This window comes from Urtica dioica, chromosome 7 (assembly GCF_054948205.1).
Source record: "Urtica dioica subsp. dioica isolate 48M chromosome 7, U.dioica_male_clone48M_v1_H2, whole genome shotgun sequence".
Lineage (NCBI taxonomy): Eukaryota > Viridiplantae > Streptophyta > Magnoliopsida > Rosales > Urticaceae > Urtica > Urtica dioica.
The window spans coordinates 25,973,256-25,992,988 of record NC_142762.1 but is presented as its reverse complement, the minus strand read 5'-3'; the positions used below and the strand labels follow the sequence as shown (position 1 = coordinate 25,992,988).

At 35.7% G+C, this 19,733-nt stretch overlaps 2 protein-coding genes across 2 annotated transcripts; one reads left to right on the top strand and one right to left on the bottom strand.

The window, feature by feature from the left end:
• The first annotated feature begins 10,250 nt into the window (after positions 1–10,250).
• On the top strand, positions 10,251–12,891 carry LOC149390556 (trihelix transcription factor GT-2-like). The gene is made up of 2 exons (XM_089620051.1): positions 10,251–10,708; positions 11,389–12,891. The coding sequence occupies exons 1-2, from the start codon at positions 10,293–10,295 to the stop codon at positions 12,650–12,652; spliced, it is 1,680 nt and encodes a 559-aa protein (XP_089476177.1). The 5' UTR covers positions 10,251–10,292; the 3' UTR covers positions 12,653–12,891.
• A 5,394-nt stretch (positions 12,892–18,285) lies between these two features.
• Positions 18,286–19,007, bottom strand: LOC149390555 (uncharacterized). Its single transcript, XM_089621084.1, has 2 exons — positions 18,428–19,007; positions 18,286–18,320 (listed from the first exon to the last, which is right to left on the bottom strand). The coding sequence occupies exons 1-2, from the start codon at positions 18,990–18,992 to the stop codon at positions 18,286–18,288; spliced, it is 600 nt and encodes a 199-aa protein (XP_089477210.1). The 5' UTR covers positions 18,993–19,007.
• Positions 19,008–19,733: the final 726 nt, after the last annotated feature.

Here is a 19,733-nt window from a genome sequence, read left to right as displayed (position 1 = left end):
TCGATTAAAAGAAGAAATAGTCCTTTTTCTTTTCAATCGATTCGTTCAATCTCGTTCATTACTCCACAAAGTAATCCAAGACTGCACTCTCATTATTACTAGAATTATATTTACTCATCGTGACGAGTGTTCACTGATATAGTCAGTTCGTGATCAAGATCCTCCAAGTTCAACCCGTATCGAGTAAGGTCAATTATTTAGTTATACCTATCTCGATACATATATACCCTAAGCACTGTTGCTTCCCCAGCGAGAGATTCTTCCGGACGTTACTTACTTTGAAAGTTCTAGCAATCTATCGGTTCTAGAATCAACCCTTAGGTGAGTGAACATTGACCTTCTTTCAGGAAGGCTGGATTCTGTGTCTGTGTATCACTTTCTGCTCAGATCATATCCTGAATTCCCAAGACATAAGTATTCTGGCATGATAGTAGCCATTAGGGGTGGCAATTTGGTCCGGACACGAAACACGAAACGGTTACGACACGATTTAAAGCGGATTTGGATCTCAATAAATGGGTCGGTTCTTAATTGGATCGAACACGCTAACACGATTAAATAATGGTTCAAAACGACACGATTACGGTAACACGATAAAAAACCGATTAACACGATTATTAAATGGCCGACACGAAACACGATTACGACCCGCACGAATATGATCCAATTAACACGATTACGAGTAATAGCACGATTACGATCCATTTAAACACGATTAATATCATATATGTAAAATTATAAATTTATAACTATAAACATAAAATTATAATTATAAACACAAAATTGATATCAGAAAATATGATGTAATAAAATTAAGTATATTCGTATAATTATTCAATTTTAAAGAACGATATTCAATTTAATATAATTCAAGGAGCCATAACCAATTTACAATCACAATAACAATGGTCTCATAATAACATATCATATTCAAATTTTCTTTTATTTCATTTCATATTGACAATCACAATAACAATAGTTTGCTAATAACGTATCATATTAAATTTTATTAGATTTCAATCCATATTGAACCATTACAATTTACAATCACAATAACAATAGTCTCATAATAACATATCATATTCATATTTATTTGATTTTAATTTTAGTCAATTCATATCGAACAATCACAATTACTATACTCTCATAATAACGTATCATATTCAATTTTAATTCAATTCCGATCGAACAATCACAATTCACAATCGCAATTACTATAGTCTCATAATAACGTATCATATTCAATTTTATTTGATATTTATTTTAATGCAATTCATATCGAACAATCACAATATCTATAGTGTCATAATAACGTATCATATTCAATTTTATTTGATTTCAATTCAATTCAATTCACATCGAACAATCACAACTCAAAACTCACAATCACAATAATGATAGACTCATAATAACGTATCATATTCAATTTTATTTGATTTCAATGACTTATTACTTCCATTTGTTTTCGATTTCTCCTAAAAAATTAATTAGTTCACTTTACTTTACCAATGTTATTTTCTTATGTAATTAACAAACTATTATTATTTCATTTAATTATAAACTTATATTATTATTATTTCATATAAGTATAAATTTGAAGATTAATATTGAGATTTAAAATCCCTCCAATACATTCCCTCCATTTTCTACATAAAATTTCAAACTAATTTTTTTATTTTGTTGTACCCTCGTCACTTTCCCTCTTTTTCGGCCTAATTTTTTGTGGGAAAAAAAATGAAACGCATAAAGTAAATACAAGACATGTCAGCCCATAAAAGCAGATAAGCAAGGGAAGAAGAAAATCGGCTATTCTTGAGAGAGAGAGAGAGAGAGAGAGAGAGAGAGAGAGAGAGAGCGGACCAGCAGAATCTTAGCTGGCGAGATTGACCAAAAGGCGGTGAATCTCAGCCGTTCGATCCAAGATCTACCGCAGAGGCTTCCTCCGCCGAATATCTCAGAGCGGCTTCTTCACCTCCACTCCCACTCGGTGGCGTCGATCGGTGACCTAGACCTCCAGCTCACAGTGGCGAGGGATTCACTGTGGTCGGAGTCATTGTTCGTCGCCAGCGTCTTTAGGTTATTCTTCACTCTTCTTCGTCCTTCTTCGTTGTTTCTTTTCTTCTTCAATCTCAGCTAAAATCTGGTGTTTGGCTCTGGTTTTCGTTTTCTTCAAGGCTGGGTGTTCGTCGCCGTGGTCGGAGTCGTTGAAGCCTCGTTTGTTCTCTCAATCACAAAGTAAAATAAAACATTGATATTGTTGATTTTGAATCAGTACTTAGGGTTTCAGAATTAGTTATTTGTTCTCGTTGTTTGATTTTCGTGGATTACTTGTTTTAGGACTCGGTTTGTGGTCGAATCGAGCAGAACAATAGCTGATTGTGGTTGTTCACAATCTATTTGGAAGCATTTTGATAGACTATAGGACTCGATTTGTGGTTGTTTCTTGAAATTGGTTGTGTTTCATCGAAAATTGGCAGTGAGACTATAAATGTGTTTTTTTTCCTTCTTTCTTACAGGTTATAAAATGGACGTGGGGCAGCACCGTCGATCACCACCGTTCTCGAAGCTCATTGTTGATGTTCTAGCTTTTGGGTCGCCGTTTCGGTACTAGCTTTTTGGGTCTCCGTCACTATTGTTATTTTTGATTCGCATCGCCATCGTCCTCGATTCGCAGCGTTGTCAAATTTTTGGTTTGAGCTTGAAACCCTTACTTATTTCTTTCGTTTGGATGCATTTTTTTTCATTTTCTTAAAACTCTTGGTCCTTCATCAGTACTCGGTTCCGGCTTGCTGATTTCGGCCTCGATTTCAGTGGACGACAACATTGTTACACATGATTTGGGAAACATGAAGTTTTGCTGATTTTTTTATCTATAGTTTATTTTAATTTGTCTGGTTAAAGTGTGCCTCCCTTTATTCCTTTTACGGTGTGGTGTTTGTTGATGAATTTTTATTTTATTAGTCAGTTATGTTTATATGTGATCATGGCAGTGAAGATTTATAATGCTAGCTGAGAGGGATTAGTTTAGAGGTTGAATTTGTTGATTACTCGAGTTTGGTCTAGAGGTTGTTTTTTAAAGGTTGAGATTTGGCCTAGAGGTTGATTTATAAAGCTAGTTGATTACTCCAGCTTGGTTTATAGGTTGATTTTGTTGATTTATTAACAACACCATCAATATCATGTTGTTTTGTGACTGTTTGTATGTCTGTGACCCTGCTTTAGGTCTTTTTTGTTGTTGCTATAAATGTGTATGTATTCACTATTTTGCACATATAACTATATCTATTTTGTTGAAATTATTGCAAATTAATCATCTTGAAAAGTTGTTTACAAAAGTTAACTACATATAATGATTAATGATGTTTACTAATCAAGAGATATTGTAATATACATGTGAGTAATTATCTCTAAATAGTTAAAAACGATTGAAACACGATTAAATTAACCATTTAACACGATTATTAAATGGTTTAATTTAAACGGATATGGTTTTGTACAAAAATAAATGGTCGGATTTGGATCTAAGTTTCAAACACGATTAATAAATGGTCGGATTTGAATCTATCGCATATTTTAAAAAACACGATAAACACGACACGATTACGACACGAACATGAATTTGCCATCCCTAGTAGCCATTAACGTATGAGTCAAAAAACCCGACGATCTGACCTAGAAGTCCATGATCACTTCAGGATTTAGATAAAGTCTCATTGTGACCATCATAGCGACCCTAGTTAGTGTGTCGTAACAGTACTTAAACGACACATTAATAACCAAAGTATATCCAGACCGTACACTTACTACAAGTGCATAACGCTCCCACAAAGTGATCAACCTTTACTTGTGTTCCACATATATGATTTTAGATACAGCTATCCTGGCATGTATCAATCATCGACCATGTTTCAGCTCACCACCAGAACTCAGATGCCCAACATGTGATTCAGTTTAATACTTAGGCTATGGATGATAGTTGTTATTGATTCCGATTCAGAAAACAACCCACTAATCATATGATGCTAATAAAATAAAATTCTCATCCGATTCAGTAATCATTCATGTTTATTTATTATCTTCAGCGTGTAATATTCCTAACATACACAGTATTGCGTACATCAAGCTTCTGATGACTCTCTTTGGACATCGGAGGATCTTGTCGATATACGCCATCTCGTCATCCATCACTGGCGACTGCCTTTGGACAATTTGAAATGGCTGGCCAGCGGCGTGCGTACTGACCTCGCATCCTCCATGTCGAAGCTTTGGAGTACGTTCTTCACGTACTTCTCATGTGAGAGCTTGATGCCCTATCTAGTCCTCTTGATCTGTTAGGAATATTGTCCACTGAAGATGATAAAATAAACATGAATGATCACAGAATAAGATAAGAAGTTTACTTTATTAGCATTTATGATAGTAGGTTGTTTTCTAAAGAGAATCAATAACAACTATCATCCATAGCCTCGTATTAAACTCAATTACATGATAAGCATCTAAGTTCAGGCCGTGAGCTTTAACCTGGTCGATAATTGATACATGCCTGGATAGCTGTATCTAAAATCATATACGTAGAGCACAAGTGAAGGTTGATCACTTGGTGGGAGCATTCTACACTTTTGGTAAGTGTACAGATTCTACAGACTTTGGTGACTGTATATAATTTCCTCCTTGGTTGTAAATAAAATTGTCCTATTTGATGTTGTCGCAACGAGGCTAAAGCCGCGAATATTTTGTTGCTAATGTCGCAGTTAACGCGCAAAATTTGAGAATGCAGCCGTAAAAAATATCGCAGCTGAGTTACTTATTTCTTCCCATGCTAGTTTCTACCAAAAGAAAAAGAATAAACTATATTCAATTTAAATAACTTATTTTGAAATGGCAGCTTAAGCATTTATAAATACGTTGTTGAAATAAACCACTTGAAAGAGATCGTACATTCTTTTAAGGTTTCGCTTTTGTTGAAATCGTTAAAGGAACAATAAGTATGGTTAGTAGCCCAAGTTTGAGTTGGTCAAGTGAACACTTCATTATTTATCGCCAACCATCAATTACGAAGTCAACTAAAGACACGCCACTATGACTAAAACCCCTTCGTTCTCATAAAGCCACACGATTAAAAAATAAAAACGGAAATAAACGAATAAGAACCAGCACATATTTGGATAATTTTAATTAGAATTAATGATAATTAATAAAATGACACTTGTCAATTTATATCTATTTACCGAAGCTTCTATGCAAAATAAGACACACGACAAAGTATCAAGGATAGTCCCACATCGACTAGGTATTACGATCCAGGGCTCTTTATAAGGCTTGTATCCGGTGGGATAACCGTGCAGCTTGTAACACTTGTCTATAGTATGACCAATCATCTTGCAATGAGCACATGTAGGATGATCCTTCTTGTTACTGTTGACATTGGCATTGGTATTGACCTTTCGTTGGTCATTGACAGCCATGGCCACAGAGATTGACTGATCTTGGCCTGGAAAAGTATCAGCGCTAATAGACCTTTGTTTTTCATATTGGCAGACCATTGCAAAGGCCTCGTTGATCAGAGGTAAGGGATCCATTAGAAGGATTTGTCCCCGGACAGTTGTGAAGGAATCATTCAGTCCCATGAGGAACTTCATTACATACTCATTTTGCATGAAATTGAGTAACTCCTTCGATCCTCCACAGGTGCAAACACAGGATGGTCTGAAATTGCTCAATTCTTCCCAAAGAATCTTTAGTTTGGTGAAGTAGACGCCCACAGATTTCTGATCTTGGACCAGATTCATGATCTCACGTCTTAGCTCGAAGATTCTTGGTCCATTGCTCTGCTCGTACCTTTCCCGAAGATCCTCCCATATGTCTTTGGCATATTCTCCATAAACCACACTAGACGCGATTTCTTTGGTACATGAGTTTAGAATCCAGGTGATCACAATGTTATTGTTCCTTCTCCAAGAATGAAACAAATTCACATCGGATTCTTCAGGTTTCTTGATGGTTCCGTCAATGAAGCCAAGTTTATTCTTGATCGAGAGCGCCATTTTCATCGGCCTGCTCCAAGAAGGATAGTTTTCACCATTCATTTGAGTAGTGACCCAGATCATACCAGGAGAATCGGTATGATGTAGAAAGAAAGGATCAAGAGACACGTCAATTGGAGCCTTTTGTGCGGTGATTCCAGTCGCCGACAATTCTCCAGACATGGCTTCTTGCATCGTCGATACAGATCGAAGCAGAGAAGGAAAATGTCACAGAGAATGAGAAAAGAGCTTAGCTCTGATGAAGATCTGATCGGATCCTGAGTTGTGAAAGTCGTTCTGATACCATCTTAAAGGTGTGGGGTTCCATTTAAAACCAAACTTGGTAATTAGAGGAGTAACCCACAAACCTTATAAAGAGCCCATGATCGTAATACCCAGTCGATGTGGGACTATCCTTGATACAAAGCTTCAAGCCTCGTAATTTGGTTAACAATTAATCAAAACATTAGACATCATTAATCTTTCATGGTTAGTTCTAAACTAATATGGAAGTGACCAAAGCACAATTTTCAACTTACGATATTATTTAATTCATCACCATATGATAAAATTCAAAAATATTTTTTTGAGCATTTAGTGATTTTAGCTTAGTTCAATTTTTTTCCAGTGAACTTTATTCTACATCTGAATTTGATTCCAGTTGACTAATAAAATATATCGAATGCTTTGGTCAGATGCATTGACCTTACTAACCAATTCCAATGATTTGGTTAGATGCATTGACATTACTAACCATTCGCAAGTCTCCTTTTTTTTTTTTTTTTTTTTCGTGTGTGTGAATATGTTGGATTTCATTCTTTGGGTTTGTGTTGTTTGAACAATGGCTAAAATAACAAACTCAAAAAATGAAATCAAATATATTCAAACAAATCAAAATAAACTTGAGAATTGGTTCAATTTGTCACCAATTTCATAACATTTTTCAACTTTTCAGCAAAAGACTAATTTGATCCAAAATGCCACCATCTATGTCAACAATGTTGACATCTATTTTTGCCCTTCACTATTAGATGTCAACATTGTTGACATAGATGTCAACTTTGTTGACATATCGGTGGCATTTTAGGCCAAATTAGTCTTTTGGTGAAAAATGAGAAAATGTTATGAAATTGGTGATAAATGGGGCAATTTCTCAATAAACTTCTATGCATATAAACATACATCTACTAATAATATTTACATTATTATAAACAATTATAGATTGATACATTGGCTCCAAACACTAAGAAAATAAAATTAATGTTACGGATGATAAATTATTGAGAGAGAGAGAAGAGGAGAAAAATAGGAAAATAAATAAGATATTAATTGTGGTTTATTTAATAAATAAAACATCATTCAATTAACCGTTGTAAACAAGTATAAACCAATACATGAGCTAAAAATAAAGATATATATATATATATATATATATATATATATATATAATTTAAGAGAGAGAGAGAGAGAGAGAGAGAGAGAGAGAGAGAGAGTAAATGAGAGAATAAGGAAATAAAATCAAATATTAATTGAATTTATAAAATAAACTCTCATCCAATATTTAATGTGTTTATTTTGTATTTTAAGCTTAATTGGTTAAAGGGCATAAGTGTCCCAGTTAGTAAGGTAGTATTAGAGGAGTGGCTAATTTTTAATTATTAACCAAACACTTTATAATATGCAATTCTTATAATTCATTAGTGCTAACTATATTTACAACCCTTTCAAATTTTTAATGGTTGTTTTATTTATTTGAAAGCTGTACTGTTGAATATAATCTCAAAGTTAAAATTAGCATCACATCGATGCTTCGTGTGGTTAGCTATTTAAATAACAAATATTTAGCGATATAAGTCACAAAAACATAAGCATTTATATTTTAGTCAACATTTTGTAAATTTTTCGTAAATAATCATAAATATTTCGTAAATAGTAAAAAATATGACGTAACCAATGTTATTTACATATATTTATTAGAAATTTACTCGGTGTAAATAAATTTAGGTGACTATTTACAAAAAATTAATAAAACGTTGATTATTTAGAAATTTTTAACGTTTAATATGGCTAGATAGCCACTGGACCCTTTAAATAATAAAAATTTTTGACTATTTTGTTATAGGTCAAGCTTATACTATGTTACCTGGCTATTGGAAGGTAACAGAAATTCCATTTCCAATAAGTTACCTTCCATTGCTTATTGGAAATGACATTTCCATTAGGTATTTTGGTGCCTTCCATTGTTTATTGGAAATGGAAGTTCCATTAAACTTAATGGAAATCCATATTTCCATTAACTTCCAATAAGAAATTAAAAAAAAAAAAATCAATTCTTAAACAGCTAAAGTTTAAGTTACACAGTACACCCACACACGCACAGTCTCAATATTTATCCCCAACGGTACAAATAACCTGCCCACCCTTCCAACACACACTCACACACTCTGCCACTTCCGCCACTTGTTGGAAGGGTTATTTCCGCATGATAGACACATGGCAGACGGTAGTTTCGCGAGGTAGACTTCACGTGCGAAAGCCCATCCTTCCGTCTCTCTCCCGTCCAACAAGCCAGCATGAGTTACTATGTAAGATACGTTTATCATATACTATTTAAGTGTTTGTTTAATTAATGAAAATGAAAGTATAAATAAATCATTCACCGATAAATAGCATGATTTCTTTTATTTATTCAAGAGACTAATAATTTTGTACATAAAAATATTGGATTTATAATTAATTTATATAAAAAAATTATATAATTATTAAGATCGAAACTCATTAGTGATCAAATTATTAACGTTTTATCACGTTTTTTTTAACTAAAATAGTCGGTAAGTTTTGTTTAATAAATTACTCAAAGTTGTTATTATCTTTTCTATCTATGCATATAAATTATATAGAAGAGTATATAAAATATTTATCCCAAATACAAATTTATTTATATGGGTAACAAATTATTTACTTCGGAAAATTTATAAACCTATCTCTTTTATAACATTTCTTTTGCATTTATCTCCGTAAATATAATATTCATTCTGTTACACATCTATTACTTCCACTTGAGTAATAATCTTATTAACTTAAACCACATGAAAAAGTTAAAATAATCTTATTAAGTTTATGGAGAGTTAGATATATAGCTCATTTGAAATCTTTATGTTAAAATTTTAGTTTAACTATCTAAAGATTTACAAAATAGTTCAAATTAAAGCTAGACGCAAACATGATTAATTAGACTATTTCTTTAAAATCAAATTAATTAGATTATAATTTTAATTAAAGAAAAATCTATCTATTTCATAAAATTTCTTCTCACTTATATTGATACCTTCCCATTTAAAAAGGAAATTGGAAATGTGTTACTAGGTTAGTCTAGTGGTAATCCATACCACCTCCTGTGTGAAGGTCGTGAGTTCAATTCTCACTGCAGCGAATCTACCTTAAAAAAAAAAAAAATTGGAAAGGTGAAATTTTATTAGGTCAATTGAGGGCATTTTGGTAAGTAACGACAAAAAAGCTCCTATTACCAAAGCTGACTAACAAAACGGCTGAGTTATGTTATCCCCATCTTATCCTTATCCGTTGCTGTTCCCACTGTTGATTTCTTGGTGATAAATTCATCCAAATTCTGTTCAACGTAATTATTAAGGGAAAATTTAAAAACCACACAATACTACTACTACAAGTCATTAATAAAAAACATATAAAAACTCATTAGATCCATAAAGCTAGGTTAACGCTAAAATACATATATCAATATCTATTTCTTCGACTTCATAAAAAAAAATAATAAAAAATAAAAATTCTTCGACTTTATTATAATTATCGATATGAGAATAGCTCGTGACTTTTACTATTAGATATATACCTATTAAACACTTAAAATTATAAACATCAAATATGTTTTAACAAGCAAAGATGAGATCTAAAGATATAAATAATTTAAGATTAAAATCGACTGAATATATTGTGTATATGTTTGGAGCACCGACAGTAAAACTTTCGACTATCTATTTCGCTAAAATTGTTATAAACAAAATTGAAATGTTAACCCTGAAAGGTGAAAGATGAATATTTCAGGTAGAGAAGAAAAAATTAATCTAAACCATATTTCATCGAAAAAAAAGGTTCTGTATCCCTTTACAAAGTGTAACAGTACATATATATATATGTATATATAATATAATATATATATAAAAAAAAAATGATAAGTATGTAACATTGACAGCCAAACCGGCCACCAAAGCGAATTAAATTAATAGAGAGAAAATGACCATCACATTCCACCTTCTTAAACATCCAACAGAATTAACTTTTTCTTCCACAATATATAGTTTTTCCCATTTCCGTTCTCTTCTTCTCTTCACCTGTAATCGCTACAGGAGAGAGAGAGAGAAATATACATACATATTTATATACATCCACATGGGTGACGCTAGTGGTCCTGCGTTGGTTACCTCCAGTGAGGTTGCGGCGGAGGTGGATCGCCAGAACGGCGGCGGAGGAGCTCTGTCGACGCAGTTAGAGAATGGGAAGAGCGGTAATGGCATCGACGAGGGCGGGGACCGGGCCGGAAACCGGTGGCCACGGCCGGAGACGCTGTCGCTCTTGCAGATACGCTCCGACATGGACGCCGCTTTCAAGGACTCCACTCTTAAAGGTCCCTTGTGGGAACAGATTTCAAGGTTACTAATTATTCTTTAATCCAATTCAATATTCTTTATTAACTGTGAAAGAGAGAGAGAGGGAAACAGACGTGCTTATAAATTTGCTTCTAATACTCACTTCTTATTTAGTTTGAACAGTTATTTTCTATTTTTGGTATTGGCGTATTGCAAATTAAAAATCCCGGTTCCTATTTCTCTTTTTGCCTTTAGGAAGTAATCTTTATGAGCTGAATTCTGTCCAATATAATTTTTATATGGGGTTTCAACATACTTCTGAATTTTCATTTATAATCCAATCAGTTGTTTCTTTTCTCTCTCTCCTTCTAATACCCTCGATGAACAATTACATTACCACTTTCTATGTGGGTGATATGAGATTTTGCATGGGCCAGTATATTACTCCGCTCGTGGAAAAATCAAACTTGAAATATATATCTTGTTTGCCAATACAAACTTGATATTGATTCCTAAAAAAAAAAGTTGTTATTGAATTGAATCGTTCTATATATTGCCTCTTCAATAAATGCATGTTTTATTACATTACAGTACACTTTTTTTTTTCTCTCTTGGATATATGTGGTTTTTTTTTTTACCTGGTGGGGTACTTGCTTCAATATTTTATGTGGTGGATACTAATAGTATAGTATAGTTATGTTCATATATCTATAGCATTTATTTATATAAACATGGAATATCAGGAAGATGGCGGAGCTTGGTTACAAAAGAAGCGCCAAGAAATGCAAAGAGAAGTTTGAGAACGTTTACAAATACCACAAGAGAACCAAAGAGGGCCGTCTTTCTGCCGGCAAACCCGACGGTAAAAGCTACCGCTTTTTCGATGAATTGGAAGCCTTTGATCAGAGGAACCACCGCACATCATCGCAGCCACCACCCCCACCAAAGCCCCCGATCCCAACCCCGCAACCAATAATCATTGATCCAATCAATGTAGTGCCAGAACAAATGTCGATGCCACCTCAGGCACCGGCCTCACCATCGTCGTCCTCGACGGCGTCGGACGAGGAATTTCAGGCTCCGCGGCACGGGCGGCGAAGGAAGCGGAAATGGAAGGACTTTTTCCGACGGCTGACGGGGCAGATCGTACAAAAACAAGAGGAGATGCACCGTCGATTCTTGGACACGGTGGCCCGCTGCGAGGCCGCCCGAGCCGCCCGAGACCATGCCTGGCAGACCGGCGAAGCCTCGCGCCTCGACCAGCTGGCGCGGGACCGTGCCGCGGCCGCCAGCAAGGATGCGGCGGTCCTAGCCCTACTCAACACCCTTTCCCAAGACCCCAGCCCTAGCCCGAGTCCCAGCCCCAGAGTCGCGATTGAGCGGCCGATCAACGCGGACCCCATCTCGTCCTCGCTGCCGCCGCCGGAGCTCGTGGGGTCGTCGTCGCGGTGGCCGAAGGCGGAGGTGGAGTCGTTGATTCGGATCCGGACGACGCTGGAGACCAAGTACGGGGAGAACGGGCCGAAGGGCCCGCTGTGGGAGGAGATTTCGGGGGCCATGAGGCGCGCCGGGTACGACCGCAGCGCGAAACGGTGCAAGGAGAAGTGGGAGAACATCAACAAGTACTTCAAGAAGGTGAAAGATAACAGCAAGATGAGGTCCCAGGACTCGAAGACCTGTCCGTACTTCCACACCCTCGATGCCTTGTACAGAGAGAAGACTAATGTCGGGTCGTTGGAGCCGAAGACAGCTTCCTTGTTTGGGTCGGAGCCACTCTCGGTCCAGCCGGAGAGACAATGGCCTCTCCTCCACCACCAAACCAGCACTACTACGGCTACTCGTGGTTCGAACTTACTTGACGATGATGAAGAAGATAGCAGCGGCACTGAAGTAGATGATGATCATCACCATGATAGTAACGAAGATCAAGATCATCACGAACTTGCAGGTGGTCGCGGTGATGATAGCTACGGGATTGTTTCCAAGAAAATGGACATGGTTGAGTAAAACTCGAGATTAAATGAAGCTTCTTTTATAGAGAGGTGACTGTAAGAGGTTGACGTAAATTTGTGTGTGATTAATATTATTACTACACGATTGATGGTAAAAAAAAAAAAAGTGTAATACAGCTTAGCGTTGATGATAAAACGATATTGTAATATTTGTAGGGGAATTCTTTTCATATATTTATTGGAGATAAAGTATGGAATATATAATCAATTGCCCTCCGTCCACACTTTTATTCATCGTAATGTTTCTCTTGCGCATTTTATGGAATAAATTCAAGTTATTATCGTTAATGATTTTTATTGCAGAAACTGATGTATTATTTTATTTTTTTATCGACAAATATATTCTTAACCCTATAATAATGTACAGTATATATATTTATATATTAATATATATGATTGAGATGTTTTACGAGCTCCTAAAAAAATTAGATAGCCTAACTAAAAGTTATATAAAAAAATAAAAGATATCCTAATTAAACTACGCCCATTGCTCCTGGGAACTTTAAGGAACATGAACGCCATAATTGGTCTTGCGTTTAGTACCAAAGTATGGTATTTCTGTGTGGGGTCAGTTTGATCAAATACATGTGTGTGCTTTAAATAAGGTGGAGAATTTTGATAGTCACCCATCAAATACCAAAGGGATACCAAATGGGTCGCCCTTTAATTATTAGTGGGATCAAAGTGTTAAATAATACTTCATTTTATATTCTGGAGAGAGAGAGAGAGAGAGAGAGAGAGAGAGAGAGAGAGAGAGAGAGAGAGAGTAGTTTTGTATTTATCTTTATGTATGATCTGTTCAAATGGGGATGGGGATGGGGATTCCCACATGGATGAATAAACTAAATAAAGAAAGATTTAATTATCTGTAATCTTCTTTTCACATAAATGTGGAAGCGTTAATTATTTAGTTCTTAAATAAAGGTTGCTCTCTAACGTTCATAAATAAAATACTTGAAAATAGCTGCCGAAATGAATGCATACCACTAGCTAACACGATAGAAGCTGCAGATATCAATTTTTAAGGATAAAAAACTTATGAGACCAGAGAAAGAAGTATAAGTCTACATTCTTTACTTATTTTCTAGTAGTAGCTAGTTTGCTTTGTTAAAAAGGATTCCTGTTCGTTTAGGATTTCTTCGAAACATATGTAATATTCTACTCTTAATGATCCTATACAGAGTAGCTAAGTACACAATTTTTACATGTGGTAGACAATAATTGGCACATGGCCATATAGCTGTTTTCATTATTACAGATATTGACTTAATGAATATCTTTGGATTTACCTAAGCTTTTACAATTTTGAAATTATTGTTATTTGTTACACGTCATTGGGAAAACGATAACACGTAAAAAAAAAAAAAAAACCCATGGAGACATTGGGCCTCACATAAATCTATATCCATTAGCCTAAGGAACACCTCTATACAAGCAAAGGAACAAGGCTTTGGGCTTTCTAGCACACTAAACACAAGAAACTCTTCGTCCGTCACACTGGGTATTACGATCTTGGACTCTTTATAAAACTTGTGGGTTACTCCTCTAATTACCAAGTTTGGTTATAGATGGAACCCCACACCTTTAAGATGGTATCAGAGCCAAACCCATTCTCGATGTTGGGCCACCCGTTTCTACAAATTTCACGCACCAGTTGTTCAATCCTGGGCGTGAGGGCGGTGTATCAGGAAGTCCTACATCGACTGAGAATGTATCATTTGTGCTCCTTATAAAGGTCACGGGTTTGTAAGATTTAACAGTCTCTAATCCGAACATATATGATTAGAAACATGAACCCTAAAGCGGAAGCGAAATGGATCAAGCGTTTACCTCCGGCCATTGTTATCGGAATATCGTCGGAGCTTTAACGGTGACTCGGAACGTCGGCGGCGGCGTCCCAATGAACACGAAAACGAAGTTTTGCTCTTCTAAACCGTGGTAATCTCGAAACTAGATGGTGTGTGTTTTATGAATGAGATTATCGGCTTAGGGACCAAAACTCAACCTCTCAATTTATAACCATTATTCTTCCATCAAAGAAAAGCGGAAATGAGAGCTATTATGGCATTGATTTGTGGCTGAAATAATGGGATTTAATAGGCCATAAATATGAGATTTGTCATAACATGTATTTGCTTGATATAATAGATCAAATATACGGTACTTAATATATTTGATATGCAAATAAATGTTATGAAATCCTACATTCTCCCACTTGGTCTATTAAAATCCAATATATGTCACAAGAAATTTAATATATGAATCATGGCGATAGGTCCTCTATAAATGAGTATTATCTTCCATGTATCACATATATTATTTTTCCAATAATACCCCATCACACATAATGAATAAACCATATGTTTATTCTAGGTCCGAACATAAGAAAATATTTCTCGAATCAATAAAAAAATGTATGTGCACAAACCATATGAGAAATATCGAACTGAATACGAGTTTCATAAAATATAAATGTAGCATACAATGAAAAATTACATCATGGAACCAAGTCCCATGCTTTCCACATGATCCTTAAATTTCTTTGGTGGCATGCCTTTAGTCAAAGGATCAGCAATCATCAACTCGGTGCTAATGTGTTGGATGACCACTTTATCATCTTTAACACGTTCTCTTATGGCTAGATATTTGATGTCGATATGTTTACTTCGACTTCCACTTTTGTTATTCTTAGCCATAAAGACAGCAGCCGAGTTGTCACAGTACATCTTAATAGGCCTAGAAATAGAGTCTACAACTCTAAGCCCAGATATGAAACTCTTCAACCAAACACCATGCGATGTAGCTTCAAAACACGATACTAACTCAGCCTCCATAGTGGAAGTAGCAGTCAATGTCTGCTTTGTGCTTCTCCAAGACACGGCTCCGCCAGCTAGCATAAAAACATATCCTGAAGTGGATTTTCTTGAATCAATGCAGCCAGCGTAGTCAGCGTCAGAGTAGCCAACCACTTCCAATTCATCGGTCCGTCTGAACATAAGCATGTAATCCTTTGTTCCTTGAAGGTATCTCATAACCTTCTTTGCAGCTTTCCAATGGTCAAGACCTGGGTTACTCTGATATCTACCCAATACTCCAACAACATATGCAATGTCAGGTCTGGTACAAACCTGAGCATACATAAGGCTTCCTACAGCGGAAGCGTATGGAATATTCTTCATTTGTTCCCTCTCAAGGTCATTTTTCGGACATTGGTCCAAACTGAATTTATCACCCTTCACAATGGGTGCTACACTTGGTGAACAATCTTTCATCCGAAATCTCTCAAGAACTTTGTTGATATAGGTCTCTTGAGACAAACCCAAAATGCCTCGTGATCTTTCTCTATGGATCTTAATTCCAATAACATAAGATGCCTCACCCATATCTTTCATATCAAAATTCTTTGAAAGAAACTGTTTCATCTCATATAGCATTCCATTATCATTAGTTGCAAGTAAAATATCATCCACATATAAAACAATGAAACATATCTTGCTCCCACTAACCTTTTGGTATATACATTGATCCATGACATTCTCTTCAAAACCAAATGAAGTGATAACATTATGGAACTTCAAACACCATTGGCGGGAGGCTTGTTTCAAACCGTAAATGGATTTATTAAGCTTGCAGACTAAATGCTCACGATCACTAGAAGAGAATCCTTCAGGTTGTTTCATGTAAACCTCTTCATCTAGATCTCCGTTAAGAAAGGCTGTTTTCACATCCATTTGATGTAACTCAAAATCAAAATGGGCTACTAATGCCATAATGGTGCGAAGGGAATCTTTCTTTGAAACAGGAGAAAATGTATCCGTGTAATCGATTCCTTCTCTTTGAGTAAACCCTTTGGCTACAAGTCTTGCCTTATGTCTCTCGATGTTGCCTTGTGAGTCTTTCTTTGTTTTAAAGACCCATTTGCATCCAATGGCTTTTAAACCATCAGGCAACTCGACGAGATCCCATACTTGATTAATTGTCATAGAGTTCATCTCCTCAATCATAGCTTTGTGCCATAAGTTAGATTCTTTAGAACTTACAGCTTGTGAAAACGTTTCAGGATCATTCTCGGCTCCAATGTTGCAGTCCGTCTTTTGCAGATACACTTCATAATCACTAGGAATTGCTGATCTTCTAACTCTAGTAGATCTTCTTAATGTTGCTTCATTATTCTCTTGAGGATCTTGTTGTACAATCGGATGTTCGATTGGTTGTTCAACATGATCTTGATCAGCAACTTGATTTAAAGGATCAGCATCATTAACTTGTGGAATCTCAATAGCTGGTTGTCTTACACACGATTGATCTTGAGGAGTGTGTACGATAATCAGTCTATCACTTGAACTAGAAGGTTCAGCTTCATTGTGATCTAATGCAGACACTGAGTCATGCAATTGGTCACTCCCACTAATCAAGTCATTCTCAAGAAATTTTGCGTTTCTTGATTCCACAATCCTAGTATTGTGAGATGGACAGTAGAATCTATAACCTTTAGACTTCTCGGCATATCCAATGAAATACCCACTTATAGTCCTAGGGTCTAGTTTCTTTTCTTATGGATTATAAATTCTCACTTCGGACGGGCATCCCCAAATGCGTATATGTTGCAAACTGGGTTTCCAACCTTTGAATAACTCAAATGGCGTTTTTAAAACAGCCTTGGTTGGAACTCGGTTTAATATATACACAGCCGTCTTTAGTGCTTCAGTCCACAAGAATTGAGGAAGTTTTGTTTTACTCCTCATACTTCTCACCATGTCCATTAAAGTTCGGTTTCTTCTTTCTGAAATACCATTCTGGTCTGGAGTACCAGGCATAGTGTACTGGGCAACAATCCCATGTTCTTGAAGAAACTTCGCAAATGGCCCAGGTGCTTGTCCATTCTCAGTGTATCTACCATAATACTCACCACCTCTATCTGATCTCACAATCTTAATTTGTTTACCACATTGTTTCTCTACTTCAGCCTTGAAAACTTTAAAGGCGTCTAATGCTTCATCCTTAGAATGAAGTAAATAGAGATACATATATCGTGAGAAATCATCTATGAAAGTGATAAAGTATTTTGGACTACTTGCATCCATGTCAGGACAACAAATGTCTGTATGTATGATTTCTAACAAATCAGTACTTCTCTTTGCACCCTTTTTAGACTTGTTGGTTTGCTTTCCCTTAATGCAATCCACACAGGTCTCAAAGTCGGTAAAATCAAGAGCACTAAGTACTCCCTCATTCACTAACCTTTTAATTCTCAAAATGGAGATATGTCCCAATCTCCGGTGCCACAATAGAGAAGAATTTTCATTCATAATACAACGCTTCAACCCAGCAGTAACGTTTAAAGAGTTATTAGCAACATCATTTTGCAATGTAATTGAATAAAGACCACCAGACAGTGTACCATAACCAACAATTTCGGATTTATTTAATAATGTAAAACCATTATCCGAAAAGTTAAAGTCAAAACCAAGAGGCATAAGTCTTGAAACTGAAATTAAATTCCTTGAAAAACTAGGAACATAAACGGTCTTTTCTAAACGCAAAATAAAGCCACTACTTAACACCAAATCGCAAGAACCGACAGCCTCCACATGCGAGCTCATCCTACCTCCTGAAAGGATGTAGTGCTCACTTCCCACTGGCTTCCGTAAGTTTTGCATACCCTGCAAGGTATTTGAAACATGGATTGAAGAACCAGAGTCAATCCACCAAGTATTATGACCAACATCAGTTAGATTTGATTCATAACATACAAACGAAAGTTGAATACCTTTCTTGTCAAGCCAATTTTTGAACTTAGAGCATTCTTTCTTCATGTGTCCTTTCTTCTTGCAAAAGAAACACTTTGACTCTTTCTCTATGTCCGGTTTGACAGGGATCTTGCCTTTGTCTTTGGCACGATCTTTCTTCTTCCTTTCAGTGAAAGTCAGATTCACTTTCTCACCCTCTTCCATAGCCAGCCTATGCTCTTCTTGAACACACATGGTCATAAGTTCATTAATTGACCATTTATCTTTATGTGTGTTATAAGAAATCTTAAATGGGCCATATTGCTGGGGCAGAGTGCACAGAATGAAGTGAACCAGAAAGGTTTCAGACATTTCAACTTCCAACGTCTTTAATTGGGCCGCAATATCCCTCATGCGCATGATATAATCACGCATACCTCCTAGTCCAGTGAGCTTCATGGATGAGAACTGCATGATAAGAGTACTTGCCAAAGCCTTATCTGAAGTGACAAATTGATCATCTATTGCTTTCATTAAGAGACGAACTTTGTCATATTGCTCAATTGAACCCCTAATCCCAGCAGATACTTTGGTCTTTATGAACATAACGCAGAGGCAATTAGATCGCTCCCACTTTTCATAAAGATCAACCTGATCTGGGGTACTCTCCTCAGTAATTGCGGGAGGTCCAGGCTTCCTTATGGCATAGTCAATATCCATCCATCCTAGTTGAAGGAGAACTCCTCTTTCCAGACCTTAAAATTGTCCCCTTTGAGTTCAGGAACATCACATTTAACATAAGAGTAACCTACAGTTTGACTAGCTGCAATTTACATAAATTAAACATGCTTATTAAAATATGTTTTGAAGAAAATAACTATATCATGATTTACCAATGCAAAACATGTTTTACTCTATGAATCTAGAGACATAAAACTTGCATGTGGGCTAAAGTTCTAATTCAATTAGATTCACACGATTATGATAAAACTATCAAACTATGTTCCTTTTCCTAATACATGTGGGTTAATTAGGAAATATAATTTGATATTTTATCCTAATTAATCATACAAATATTATAAAATTCCCGTGGGTAGATTTCATAATATAGCATATGATTAACCACAATTATTGTTTTTTTTATGTGATATTAATTCTAAATATACAATCTAAATTAATTAAAGATGATGTGGCTATTCTTTAATTAATTAAGACCATATCAATCACAAACAATAAATAAAGACTAAATAAATAATATTGTGCTAGTCATTGCTAAATATTATATGTGTGTCTCAAATAATAATAAAATTATACATCATATAACTTCTAAATAAATGACATATTAAC

What these genes read in the sequence shown, in the direction of transcription:
- LOC149390556 (XM_089620051.1), top strand. Translation starts at nt 10,293, where the DNA reads ATGACCATCACATTCCACCTTCTTAAACATCCAACAGAATTAACTTTT. An exon ending in TTGTGGGAACAGATTTCAAG is followed by an intron (nt 10,709 to 11,388) that starts GTTACTAATTAT and finishes ATGGAATATCAG; the next exon opens with GAAGATGGCGGAGCTTGGTT.
- LOC149390555 (XM_089621084.1), bottom strand. Translation starts at nt 18,992, where the DNA reads ATGTTCATAAAGACCAAAGTATCTGCTGGGATTAGGGGTTCAATTGAG. An exon ending in AAATTGGCTTGACAAGAAAG is followed by an intron (nt 18,321 to 18,427) that starts GTATTCAACTTT and finishes AATACCTTGCAG; the next exon opens with GGTATGCAAAACTTACGGAA.